The 13,658-nt window shown below is 37.1% G+C and overlaps 1 protein-coding gene across 1 annotated transcript; it reads right to left on the bottom strand.

Annotated features, from left to right (window-relative positions):
* Positions 1-780: 780 nt before the first annotated feature.
* On the bottom strand, positions 781-9,907 carry igldcp (Ig-like domain-containing protein). The gene is made up of 7 exons (XM_030146644.1): positions 9,759-9,907; positions 7,916-7,962; positions 4,752-5,096; positions 4,378-4,468; positions 2,671-2,849; positions 1,927-1,980; positions 781-1,792 (listed from the first exon to the last, which is right to left on the bottom strand). Exons 1-7 carry the CDS (start codon positions 9,782-9,784, stop codon positions 1,707-1,709), a joined length of 828 nt encoding a protein of 275 aa, XP_030002504.1. The 5' UTR covers positions 9,785-9,907; the 3' UTR covers positions 781-1,706.
* Positions 9,908-13,658: the final 3,751 nt, after the last annotated feature.

Here is a 13,658-nt window from a genome sequence, read left to right as displayed (position 1 = left end):
TCGTCCGCTCCAACAGAAAGTTGCTGCTTGGCTTTGCTTATGGCTTTATTCTGGAAATATTACAACAAGTCAAATACTTTGCGTACATACGTAATTTTACGAGAATAAAGTTGTAATATTTTGAGAATAAAGCCATAATATGAGAAGAAAGTTGTAGTTAAAAAAAACAAACAAACTCATAATTTACGAAAATAATGTCGTACTTTTATGAGATTAAAATCGTAATATTTTGAAAATAAATTCGCAATAGTGCAATTAAGAAGTCATCATTTAGGGATCGTAAGCCTTAATCCTTGTTGATGACGGAGTTTCCGGTTACAGTGAATGCAACAAATGAAGCAGCAACTTTTACTTCTGTTGGAGTGGACGACTAATGCTAACGTGTTGATGGTGGGCGGGGCTAATAGGCTCAGTATTTGTGCGTAAACCTCAAATGAAAGTAGAACCTCACGAAATGCTCCAAGTTCTCCATTATGAGTGGGTACGACTTTATTCTCGTAAATATTTATAATTTTTCCACCTGTTTTTAAATGACGACATTCCTCACGTAATATTATGGCTTTATTCTTGAAATATAACGACATTATTCTCATAATATTACGACTTCATTCTTGTAAAATTATGACTCTTTTTGTATTCAACTTTATTCTCATTAAATCAGGGGTTTTATCTCGATATTTTATGACTTTATTCTTATTGTGGCAAAGACAGAAGAGGATTAGGGCCACTGAACAAAAAAAAATAAATAAAAATTAAGGTCCTGTGTGTGTGTATATATATATATATATATATATATATATATATATATATTTCATTATTATTATTATTATTAGAATTCTGACTTTAAACTCAGAATTCTGACTTTTCCTCAGAGTTCCAACTTTTTTTACCTCAGAATTCCGACTTTTGTTTCTCAGAATTCTGACTTTAAACTGAGAATTCCAGCTTTTTTTCCTCGGAATTCTGGCCTTAAACTTTGAATTCCAACTTTTGTTTCTCAGAATGCTGACTTTAAACTCCGAATTCTGACTTTTTCCTCAGAATTCTGACTTTTTTTTCTCATAATAATAATAATAAAAATATTTTGGACCTTAATGTTTTTTGTTTTTTTTCCAGTGGCCCTCATCCTCTTCCGTAGACAAGTGTTTTTAGTCTCAAATGCTAAAATTTTGAAAATTCTTTCTTCATGTTATTTTCAGAGGCTCTAAGGAAATCCAATCAATATCAACTTTCTCTACATTTATGTGACTAGACAGGTGTGGATTTCAGGATCCTTTTATTATTTTTATTTTGTAATATTAGGAACGCTGCTGAACTGCATTATTCATCAGTATCTATTATTGTCTAGTTTGTAAATCTGTAAGAAAATATGACGTTTTCTGTAAGTTTCACTTTCTTCGGTTTTCTCTGTTTTTGATCAGCTTGTCCTTAAAGTCACTCTCAGAATAACACGAACACTGGGTCTTTGTGGTTCAGTTCAATTTGCAGATGATTTTACTGATAAGAACTCCAAACATCTATGTCTTTTAAAAACCAGACGTCGCATTTTCAACCCTTTTGCACAGAAATCCCTCCACCTCTCTAGTGATCCGACTCCTGAAATAGACCCGTGCATGTAAACTGAACTGGTTTAAAGTGTCCTGCGTTGAACTCAAACTCACACACACACACATTGGTCATCAGTCACAGAACTTAACGTCACAGTTTCACAGCAGATGAAGAATCTGGAAAATGGAGACGACGAACGACAACAGGACGAGGACAGAGCAGCCGCAGCTTCGGCCAGCGTCTCCTGGAAAACACAGGTCAAACTGACTTTAACCTCCAGGATTCAGAACATTTTAAGAACAGTTGAGTGTAGAAATGCACACAGAAACACACAGCGGTGGGTTTGGACCAGATGACCAACGCTCAAGTCTTTCTCACCTGTTAGGTTTTCATTTTCCACAGACTGGGTGAATTTCAGAGCCGTGGATCGATCTGAGGAAACAAAACATCACCGGTTAAAAACAGAAAAAAAAGCAACAAATCTGAGTTAAACACTGGACTGGGCTGGATTAGATTAGATTAGATTAGATTAGAAAACATTAGATTGGAAAACATTAGATTAGATCAGAAAACAGATTAGATCAGAAAACGTAAAATTCAACTAGAGTAGAAAACATAGATTACTTTAGATTAGATTAGAAAACATACATTAGATTAGAAAACATTAGATTAGATTAAATTAGTAAACATTAGATTAGAAAATATTAGATTCAGTAAAATTAGAAAATATTAGGTTAGATTAGATCAGAAAACATTAGATCAGATTAGATTAGATTAGAATGCATTAGATTAGAAAATATTAGATTAGAATGCATTAGATTAGAAAATATTAGATTAGATTAGAATACATTAGATTAGAAAATATTAGATTAGATTAGAATACATTAGATCAAATTAGACTAGACTAGACTAGAACAGACTAGACTAGACTAGAACAGACTAGACTAGACTAGAACAGATTAGACTAGACTAGAACAGACTAGACTAGACTAGAACAGACTAGACTAGACTAGAACAGACTAGACTAGACTAGAACAGATTAGACTAGACCAGACTAGACCAGGTGAAGGTCCCCCTCCCACTGGTGGTCCGTTGGTTCTGGTATGTTCTGGACGTGGGTACCTTCCACTGACAGTTCCACGGCGCTGATGGCCAACCCGTTCTCGTCCAGGACTTTGTACGTCCCTTCGTCTCCTCGCTTCAGGCCTTTCACCGTCAGCTCCTCCTTCAGTGGATGTTTCTGCAGACGCTGGTCGGCGGCGTCGCCTCGGATCCACAGAGTCGACCAATCAGAGCTGTTCCTGGTCAGACACAGTTGGACAATGGTTTTAACACAATGGGAACACACGAACCTGAACTGAGTCACTGGAAAAGGTAATTATTTTTCATTCATTTGGTTCTAAAAGTTCATCATCAGTTTTATCTGTTTAAGTTTTTCAGGTTTTATGAAGAAAGTCTTGGTTTAATCACATGAAGAATGTACAGAAGAGGATTACAACCACTGGGAAAAAAAAATAAAATTAAGGTCCACTGTGTGTGTGTCTATATACATACATATATCTATATATATCTATATATATATATATATATATATATATATATATATATATATAGATAGATATAGATATAGATATAATTATTATTATTATGATGAAAGAAAAGTCAGAATTCTGAGAAAAATGTCCAGATTCTGAGAAAAAGTCAGAATTCTGAGAAAAGAGACGAAAATCTGAGTTAAAAATCCGAATTCTTTAAAAACTGAGAATTCTGACTTTAATCTCAGAATTCTCACTTTTTTCCTCAGAATAATAATATAAATATATGTTTTGGACCTTAATTTTTTTTTTTTTTTCCCCAGTGGCCCTAATCGTCTTCCATAAGAATGTGTTTAATTCTGGTTCGTTAATGTTGAAGGAGGTGAAACAATGACCAGACACTGGATGTAAATAGTCTGATTATTGAAGATTATTAAAGTTCAAGTAACACATGTGAGCACATATAAATAAACCGGAGCTCAGTCAGAATTCACACAAGTGGATAAAATAATTTAGTCAATAATCTGTTTCATTTTGGGAAAACCACCACCTCCTGATCCTCCTCAGACCACATGACTTTAATATTTTCCATGTATTATGTAGTTTTCCTTTCAGTTTTGGGAACAGTCACATTTATGGGAAACTGACTCGACATTACAGCTTTGACAATAAAAACCATCATCTATCAGAGTCATAACCTATAAATAATACATACATGCACCACCACTTTAACTGGACTGTTGCTGCATAATGTGTCATTTTGTTTTATTTTTGAATTTTTTGCTGCATATTTCTTGATAGTTTTTATTCTACCCTACTTAACTTTTATATATTTATTTTGCATGTTATTCTTTTATTTTTCATCTGCTACAAAAGCGCCCGTACCAACCCTGTAAGCGTCATTTAAATGTACATGTGTCTATGGTACCATTGTCTAACTGTTGTGATTGGAGATCTGAGCCACTGTGAATGGAGAGACATTTGTGTCTTTTTTAATCAATCAAATAGAATAGATTTGCAACCAAAGCAGAGATCTGAGCAGTAGACGCTGAAGCCAGGTCAAACCCACCAATAGAAACTCTTCTCTCATCCATCAGCGTAGGCCCCGCCCATTAAGTGCAATTTAACTCGCAAGCAAAACTTGAACTCACAAGTAAAGAGGACTGATTTAGAAACAAAATGAGCTTTTTTTTTTATTGTCACTTATTGTTTTTTGCTGTCAAATCTCTTTTTCGGCTACAGATCTTTTCTATTTGATTCATTAATAAAGACATAAATGTGTCTCCGTACTGACCTGCCCTGGTAGACGACCCTCATGGAATGTGGCGTGTGGAGGTTCAGAACCAGATCCTCACCAGGATGTTTGGACGCAAACAACTTATGATCTGAGGAGACCAAGGAAACGGTTATTATTAAAGAGCAGCTGAACAAACAGGTTCATAAAGACAAAAACAGAAAAGACGAGGGAAAACTGATGAGGAATGAGATTATAGCAGAAAGAAATGAAAGTTTTGGACCAAAATAACTCAAAAAGGGCGGTACATTCTTGATTTTCTACATAATTTGTTGTTTAAAACGGTGTTTAAAAAAAAAAAATGTAAATCCTGAGCGTCCACAGCCCATGAGTTCAGTGAAGTGCTGATGTCGGACAGACGTCCTTGAACTCACCGTACACCAACAGTTTGACGCTCTGGATGAACACCCGGGTTTTCCTGGACTGCGCTCCGTCCACCACCATGTAGCTCTCGTAACGCCCGGCGTCTGCGATCTGGACATCTTTGATGATCAGCGAACAGTCCCCGGACCCCAGGGGGCCCTCGGGAACCTCTGCCCGGCCCGCCAGCTCGGCCGCCTCCCACCGCAGCGCCCCCTGCTGCTCGAACACGGTGTCGGCCGTGGACCTCCACTGGACGTGGCAGACGGGCGGAGCCTCGTCCAGACGCGACTTCCAACTGCAGGGAAGTTTGGCCTGGAGACCCACTTTGGAGGTGATTGACAGGAGGGGGGAGGAGTCTGGAAGGAGGAGGAGGAGCCGCAGTGTGAGGAGGAGGGGCCACATTCAGCCCAGTATGATCTCAAGTAAAATAATAATATAATGACCCAGAAATGAGAATCTGAATACTTTATTAATCCCAGGGGAAATGTTTGGGTTTTGTTTTTTTCTGCAAGTTGAAAAAAAGTAGCAGGAAAGAAATGATCAATACTGCAAAAAAAAAACAAACAAAAAAACAAAACAAAAAAAATATATATGTACACATAATTACAGGGTGGAAAATTAGCACCCACCAAGCACCAGAGGTGGGTAAAAAATTAGTTTGGTGTGTAAAACAAAAACAGTCACACACACCCCCCCCCCCCCCCCCCAGTGGCCGATGGAAAAGTTTGAATTACATGTGACTGTTTTCATCTGTTGTTCCATTTGTGCCGGATCCTTCTGAACAGGGGTCGGACTCAGGCTGATGATGTGGTCGTTACCTGAGCCAGAGTTCCGGCGCAAACGAGATTGAGACACCCGTCACCCCCAGAGACCCACGAGACGAGACGGAGCCGGCTGCACGTCAGCGGTACCCGGGTCAGGTATTCACGGTCCCGTTCTGAAAAATCGACCTTCTCCACTATTACTCAATAATGCAAAATTAAAATAAAACCGATCCAAAATCGATCAAATGGATTTTTTTCCCCAGCCCTAGTATTCACAGAGCATTCTAGAGAAATATCTGTGGAGTTCATTTCATTCAGACTCAATCCCATCTGATGTTTTTTTTTTATTATTCTTTTCCCTTTTGGGTTAAACAGAACGTTCCAGTTAAAGCTGTGACAGACTTTTGACTCAATGTCAACGGTTACACTTAAATATTTTTATGACATGATGATGCAGCAGTCACCTTGAACTGAAATAAAACCTAATAAAACGGCAATAATCTAATTGTCTCTGTACATGCTGCAGCTCTATTTCCTTCTTTACAGACACATCATTGGTTTGAACTTCAAAGCTGCATCATATGCATTTCTTTGTGTGTTTTCCATGATGAGAGTTTGTGCAAAATGATTGTTTAAAGTTCAGCTTCAAACTTCTCCTCTTCATCACCTCTTCCACCTGTCTGTCTGGCTTTTGTGCTTCCTGCTGGAGCGCCCCCTGGAGGCCGTTAGCCTGTGAAAATCTATCCTCTGGTGGCATCGTGATACAAGCCGCAGGGTTCACAGAGTTAGAAAAAAGTAGCGGTTTATAGTCCGGAAAGTACGATATATATGACTATATAATACAAACACATATGGGTCAAAACGGTATTTGAACTCTCTCTGACGGGACATTTTAGAGACAGTTTGACAGATTAGTGTTGGTAAATGACCCACATTTTTACCTTTAAATTCATTTTTGCTTTCGTTGGACTATAAGGGATTATCCAAAACAAAGAGCTACTTTATACTGAAATAAATGTTGGAATGGCAGTCAATTCAAGTTCGCTCTCTGATGGGACATTTCTGTGGTTTGACTCATAGATATTGAATTATGTATCTGTAGTTTTACATGATAAAAAGTTTGATATGATCAAAACATGCACAACAGAATGACATGTAAAAAATGAAAATGAAAGCTGTAATTTCAACTTTGTAATGTTATTCAAACTCATCTGTAAATGTGAGTCGTTGCACAAAGCTAAGCTAGGCTAATGTTTCATAAATCTGACACGCCTCCTGCTTTAAACAGTTCCATTCTATGATGGAACCCAGGGTCAGAACATGTTCTACTGAACTGCATCTGTTCTTCTGTGCAGAAGGTGAATCCAGGTCGTTTACGTCACCGGGGTCATGGGAATCTGGGATCAGATCTGACATCTGGTCCTTTATGAGACGCCGTCGAACCCCGAGCATCGTATGGGGGTCATGTGATGACCTGGTGTTTCTGTATCACCATGTATACATTCTGTATGTAGAATAGGAGGCGGGGCCAGCAGGAGGTCGACCACGATGCCAGGAATGCAGCAGGGGGCGGAGCTCAGGCCTGATGATGTCACTGAGGCATGGCCTTGAGTGGGAGGAGCTGCAGATGGATTGTGGGTTGGGAGTCCAGACCTTTACAGTTCACAGCCCATGTTTGTGATCTGATAAAAGTTGCGTCCGTTTACGTTTGTTCTTTCGTCGTCGCCACATCGTCAGTTCTTCTTCCGCGTTCCCTCCTTTTCGCCATCATTGGTGTCCGTCTGTGTCTGGTTTCCCGAACGCTTTCTGGTTCTGACGGATGTAAAACAGACGGTTACGACATCGAGCAGAACCGCAGACCTGGGTTCTTTACATGATACAGCGACGACTGTGTTTAAAAGGCAAAAGAAAACCACAACGAACTCAGATCATTTTAACGATCGACAACGAAAGAACGGAAACAACAACAAATGGAAACTCACTCAAATAATAACCTGTGAACTGAAGAATGTGGAAATAAACTCAGAGTCCAGAGCAGGATGTGCCTCAGACCTGGAGCTCCAATCCTGGCTTTAAATGAGGTCAGGGGGTGGGTCACACTTAGGCCACGCCCCTCCCAGGGCGGGGCACTTTACTATAACATCTTTGTATGAGATATTTCCTCTGTAAGAAGATGCTGTGTGTGAATGTGTTTTTCATTGTCGTACTAATCGAAGCATGTCGTGTTCAGTCCATGTCAGAAGAAGAAGAAGAACATGTGGTCTCTGAAACTTTACTTTTCACTGACTGAAGATGGAAGAAGAACCAGAGGACATGATGTTTTCTGCTGCTGGAGACGTTTCTGATGCTACCTCCACACGGTTTCATCTGATTAAACCTGATAAATCTGGTTTGTGACGTGTTGTACTCACCGACTAAACCGACGAACAGGAACAAGTGGAAGTGAAGGAGAAAACCCCTGGAAGAAATCAAATAACCCCCAGTTATAATCAGACTTTAACCCTGTAAAGCCTGAACCATTCAAGAACTGACAGAAAATTCCAGTTCTTTGAAGCTGGAGCCTTTCTTGGTCCTTCTGAATAACCATTTTTCAAATATCAATTTCCATGTGTAATTTTACATTTTGTATCATATTTGATCCATCAGGTCTCAGTGCTCAAATATTATTATTTTTGAACAAACAAAAACATAATAGAACACAAACATGTCTAACAAACTGTTCATTCCTTTTCTAAATGGTCCCAGTTCTTCCTCATTAATAACAGTCTTGTAGTGTCACTAAAGGCCTCTGGTGAATAAACTCCTCCCCCTGGTGGATTCAAGGTAAACTTTATTAAGGGCCAGTTTGTTCTACACCCAGCAGTTATCACTCGGACAACAACTAACAATAAATACAATAAATGGTCCATTAAGACAATAGCACCAACATTACAAATTATCTGTGTACTGCATGGATCTAATTATATACATCAGGTTTTTCAAGAAAAAAATGTATCACACTGATCATGTAGAGGGCTTCAAAACTCATGTATCAAATATAATACATTTGGTTTTATAGGGTTAAGGACATTAAAGAAAAACTACAAACTGAAGCATATTCAGAGTCTACTGTTGTTTTATTATTAAAGGCTCATTGTTTGATCTTTTTAATATTAATATTCTACAAACACCATCATGTAAACTGTTATATTTACTTTTAATATTATTCTCTGTATGTTTTATTCCTATTAAATGCTAATTAATAAAGAACCCTGCACTTTGAAGAAAACTCTTCTGCTTTAATGATGTTTTGTACTTTAATTCATATATAGAGCAATTCACTATCTGTACATTTGACCTGGTTCAATTAATAAGAAACAAAGTGACACTAAAAAAAATTGTCAACATACTGACTAAAAATTACCAAACTAATCAACAACATGAACATAAAGTAAAGAAAATAATCAACAAAATGACTAAATAATAAATGTAACATATAAATAACTAATATAAAGGAAAAAAAAATCAAACAAGTGTACAAAATGACAACACAATAAAGATAGTAAACAAAAAAAGACCAAGAAATGACCAAAATAATTAACAGAAATAGAAAATAATCAAATATATGTGTACATCTATATAATTGTTATTATTTTCTTTATTTTCATACATTTATACACACAAGTATGTATATATATATATATATATATACATACACACATATACATACATAATATACATATGTATGTGTGTGTGTGTAAATGTATGAAATTTTAAATTTAAATAAAATTAAAACAAAAAACGAAAAAAGACCAGAAATGACCAAAATATTAAGCACGTGAAGAGTATGAGGAAAATTATTCACTACATGAAGAGAAAATGACCTGCATAAGTACCTAAATGTTTACTTCTTCATTCCTGCTCCTGTCAGTGCAGTTAGTTTCTTTTCTCTTCAGTCTCTCTCTGATGGCCTACCCTGAACTCTTACTTTCACTTTCGCACATATTTCCAGTAAACAGAAACTGCCGCAGGTTGAGCTCGCGCAGCTGCTACACTTTCATATCGCAGCCAAATGCGGACAAACGGCGAAAAAATGCGCGAAAAGAGCCGCATGATCGGCTTGTACTGTGCAGATGTGACAGACCTGCACTTCTGTGCAAATGTCGTCATCTGCAGACGGGCGCGTGCATCAGTGTTTGGGTCAAAGTGTGCGTAAATGCGCAGAGCGGCTGTGCGCGTGCATGTGTGCGCCGGTGCAGGGGTGCGGGTCCGTACCTGTGCGGTGTTGTGCGTGTGTCCATCCCTGTTCGGCTCGGCTCGGCTCAGCTCAGCTCAGTCGTGCTGCTCCTTCCTCTCAGACTGTGTGTGTGTGTGTGTGTGTGTGTGTGTGCTGTCACTGCTGTGGTTCATATTCAGCCTTAGGTTTCATTTCCTGTCTGCTGTCCCTGCAAACTGAAACTGTTCCACTGAACCACACCCACACCTGGGGGGTTCTAACCCACAAAGACCCAAGCAGACCCCCATGACCAAAACCACACTCATCTAAACTGGTTCATACCTGGTCATCACATATGACCCTGTTGGACCTTCAGAGGCTCCGTAGTTACCATGGAAACGCCATCATCTTTTACAACACTGATTCACCAGTAAATGACAGTGGGTAAAATGAACCAAAATGAAGAATAAATCCACAAAATAATAAGTAACATGAACAAAATAAGCTACAAACTGGAAAAGAAAATGATGAAAAATCATAAAATTGTCAACAAAACAGAAAAAAACAAACAAAATAAGTAATCAAATAAACAAAAACATAAAATAATGTGTAAAATGAATTTTAAAAGTAAAGAAAATGAATGAAAAACGAGCATTGATTCCCCAGTAAAACCCACAGAGTTGGACCACTGGCAGCTGATGGACACACTGGGTTTATGTTCAGTTAATGAGAGAGTTTATGAATAAAGTCACTTTTTCTTCAGTTTTCTCTGTTTCTGATATAAAACCCCTCAACTTTAATCTGAGCTTTAATGAACATCTACATGATCAGTGAATTAAATATAGAAAATATCTGATGTTCACTGAAAAAATACAGAAGATTATGTCGTAATAAATTGTGATAAATCACTTAAGAAAAGTTAAATATAGAGAAAAAACATATGTTGGAACTGCCACAAAAGTAACACTGGGTATACGATGTACAGAAGCACACAGACATGTCAGGGTGGAATGCAGGTTCAAAATAATAGAAAAACAAAGATATGACAAAAAAACACAAAGTTAAAAAGCAAAACAAAAAACTGGGGGTTAATTGAAGTTCAGGTGATATTCTCCTTGTTCTGATGCAGTACAGCTTTAAAACGATCATATTTAGTTATTTTTTATTTATTTTTTAGCAAATTTGGATCAGTGAATACAGGATTTGGCTCTAATTAACAGAAGGCTGATCACATGTGTCTTATCTAGGCTTTTTTTTTTTTTCATTTATTTAATTTACATGAAGCATCAGCTTTGTATTCACAAAATAATAAAGATCCATTCAAAATGTGAGTGCTAATTAAAAAAAAAAAAAAAAAAAGTGATATTGTTTCCTTTGCGTTGCCACAAAAAAGAGCAAAAAGTGTCATTTGTTTGATGTTTGATGACGTTGGTTTGGACTGAACCTGAATCTGAACCCATAAAATGACAAACAGCTGAAAACAGCAGTTAGTTTTACTCTGGGTCGTTCTTCCAGATCAGAGGTGTTTTCTCAGACTGCAGTAGAAGCTCCTCTTCTCCTAAAATGACTCCAGTTAAATGCTCAAATCTGTTCAGTTGTTTTCATTTCATTGACTCCAAATGTGTTGGAACACGTTCATCTCTCAGACCAGTTGGTTCAGAATCAGTTTGATCCCAGATCACAGACTGGATGTTGTTCACTTCTCCTCTGTTTTCTCCTCCATCTCTGCTCAGTGCATTTGTCCGCAGACGCTCAGTGTCCATGCACTTCAGTGGAACTGAGTGGAACTGGTTTAAACTGACTCTGAACTGGACGGGAATCGGATCAATGCCACTGGCTCTTTGAATAGACTGACTGCATTTGTAAGGAATGAACATGACTAATACATGTGTCATCAGACCCAGACGTGGGTTTCATTTCAGATCTGAAGGAGGAGATGCTTCATTTCCTGCATTTTAAGCAGGATTTTGTGCTTTTTAGGACTTGAAAACCACAAAACCTGAAGTCTGTTAAAGTAACACAATTAACTGGATTATACAGAATCTGTATTTTTTTATTATTGTTCTGAGAAAAAAAAGTCTGAATTCTGACTTTAATCTTAGAATTCTGACTTTAAAATCCCAGAAATCCAGAGGGTTACTAGTCTTTTTATGTTACCATTTTGGGAATTTTTGTCTTTCTCCTTCTTCTCTTTTCTTTTTGGCTGTAAGTGGATGTGTGTTCTGTGATTTTACATCCTGAACCTGAGTTTCATTTCAGACCTGAAGGAGGATATGTGTCATTTCCTGCATTTTAAGCATGATTTTATGCTTTCGATGACTTGAAAACCACAAAACTTTGTCTGTTAAAATAACACAATCAACTGGATTATACAGAATCTGTATTTTTTTTTTTTTAATTATTGTTCTGAGAAAAAAAATCTGAATTCTGACTTTAATCTGTCTCTTAAATTCTGACCTTTTTTTCCCCCTCAGAATTCTATCTTTAATCTCAGAATTCTGACTTTTTTCCTCATAATAATAATAATAATAATAATTATTATTATTATTATTATTATTATTATTATTATTATTATTATTATTATTATTATTATAACAATAACAATAATACAAATAAAAATATATTGGATCTTAATTTAATTTTTTTCCAGTGGCCCAAATCCTCTTCTGTACTGCCCATGTTTTAAAGTTCTTTTATTTGTTTGTTTGTTTGTTTGTTTGTTTGTTTGTTTGTTTGTTTTAAGTTCCTAAAATCTTCATTATGATCCAGATTCATGGACTAGAACCTCCTTCCAGTAGATCACCCACTCACTGGTGTCATTTCTCATCCAAACCACAGTGGGATATTTTGTGCTTTTATTTTGACAGTTTCCTGTTCTGTTTGTTTTTGTGAGCTTGACTTTTTCCTGCAGAAATGAAACCTAAAGGCAGCATCACCACGGCCATGTGGGTTTACTTCAAAAACCACAAGACTGGAAACTGTTGACTGTGGTGTTTTTGTCCTAAACCAGCCCCTTAGACTCTGTGGGCTCTGTTTCATTTCCAGTCACTTCCTCATGTTCAACTCTTTGTGCTTTCACTGCTGGAGCAACAGGAGGCTCCTGGACCTGGACCTCAACTGGACCTCAGCTGGACCTGGACCTGGACCTCAACTGGACCTCAGCTGGACCTGGACCTGGACCTCAACTGGACCTGGACCTCAGAGTGACCATGGCCGGTCTCACCTGGATCTGGATCCTCACTGGTCTTTGTGAGTCTCATGTTGTTTTCATGGCTCTGGTGGATTTAAGGGCGTCACTGCAGGAGGTGGATTTAAGGTGGAATTAAAGGCTTAAGGAGGTCTGGAGGAGTGTTGGTACTGGTGTGCATTAGTCATGTGATGTAATAACTAAAGTAATATTACTGTGTAATCTTTGTGTACTTTTAGATCCTACAAAAGAGTCCAGATTTTCTGTATTTTATAGTTTTGCTCTGTTTTTGTTTTTTTCTTTTTTATCTCAAAGTTCATAAAAATGAACCAGAACTGAACTTAAAGCTTTGGATTGAATCATTGACTAAAGATTTTAAAAATTAATTCTCTGTATAATTTCAGTCTTAACAGCTCTTCAACATCACCTGAGATGCACTTTTATTGTTGTTGTTATTATTATTATTATTATTATTATTATTATTATTATTATTATTATTATTATTATTATCATTATTATTATTATTATTATTATTATTATTATCATTATTATGCATTGTATCTTCAGGTGCATGTCTAAACTGTTCTGCTTTTTCATTACTTTAATGGTCATTTGCAGTTGTATGCTTTTAATTCATATATAGAAAAGCTCCATATCTGCACGTATTGTTTGTACGTATGAGTTAAATTAATAAGGAGCAAAGTAACAAAAAATTAACAAAGTTGTCAACAAACTGAGTAAAAATGAACTAAAATAATCTAAAATAAACAAG

The sequence above is a fragment of the Sphaeramia orbicularis genome, chromosome 11 (assembly GCF_902148855.1).
Source record: "Sphaeramia orbicularis chromosome 11, fSphaOr1.1, whole genome shotgun sequence".
In the NCBI taxonomy this organism is placed as follows: domain Eukaryota; kingdom Metazoa; phylum Chordata; class Actinopteri; order Kurtiformes; family Apogonidae; genus Sphaeramia; species Sphaeramia orbicularis.
Note: the sequence above shows the minus strand (reverse complement) of the source record. Positions and strands in the feature narration are given on the sequence as shown.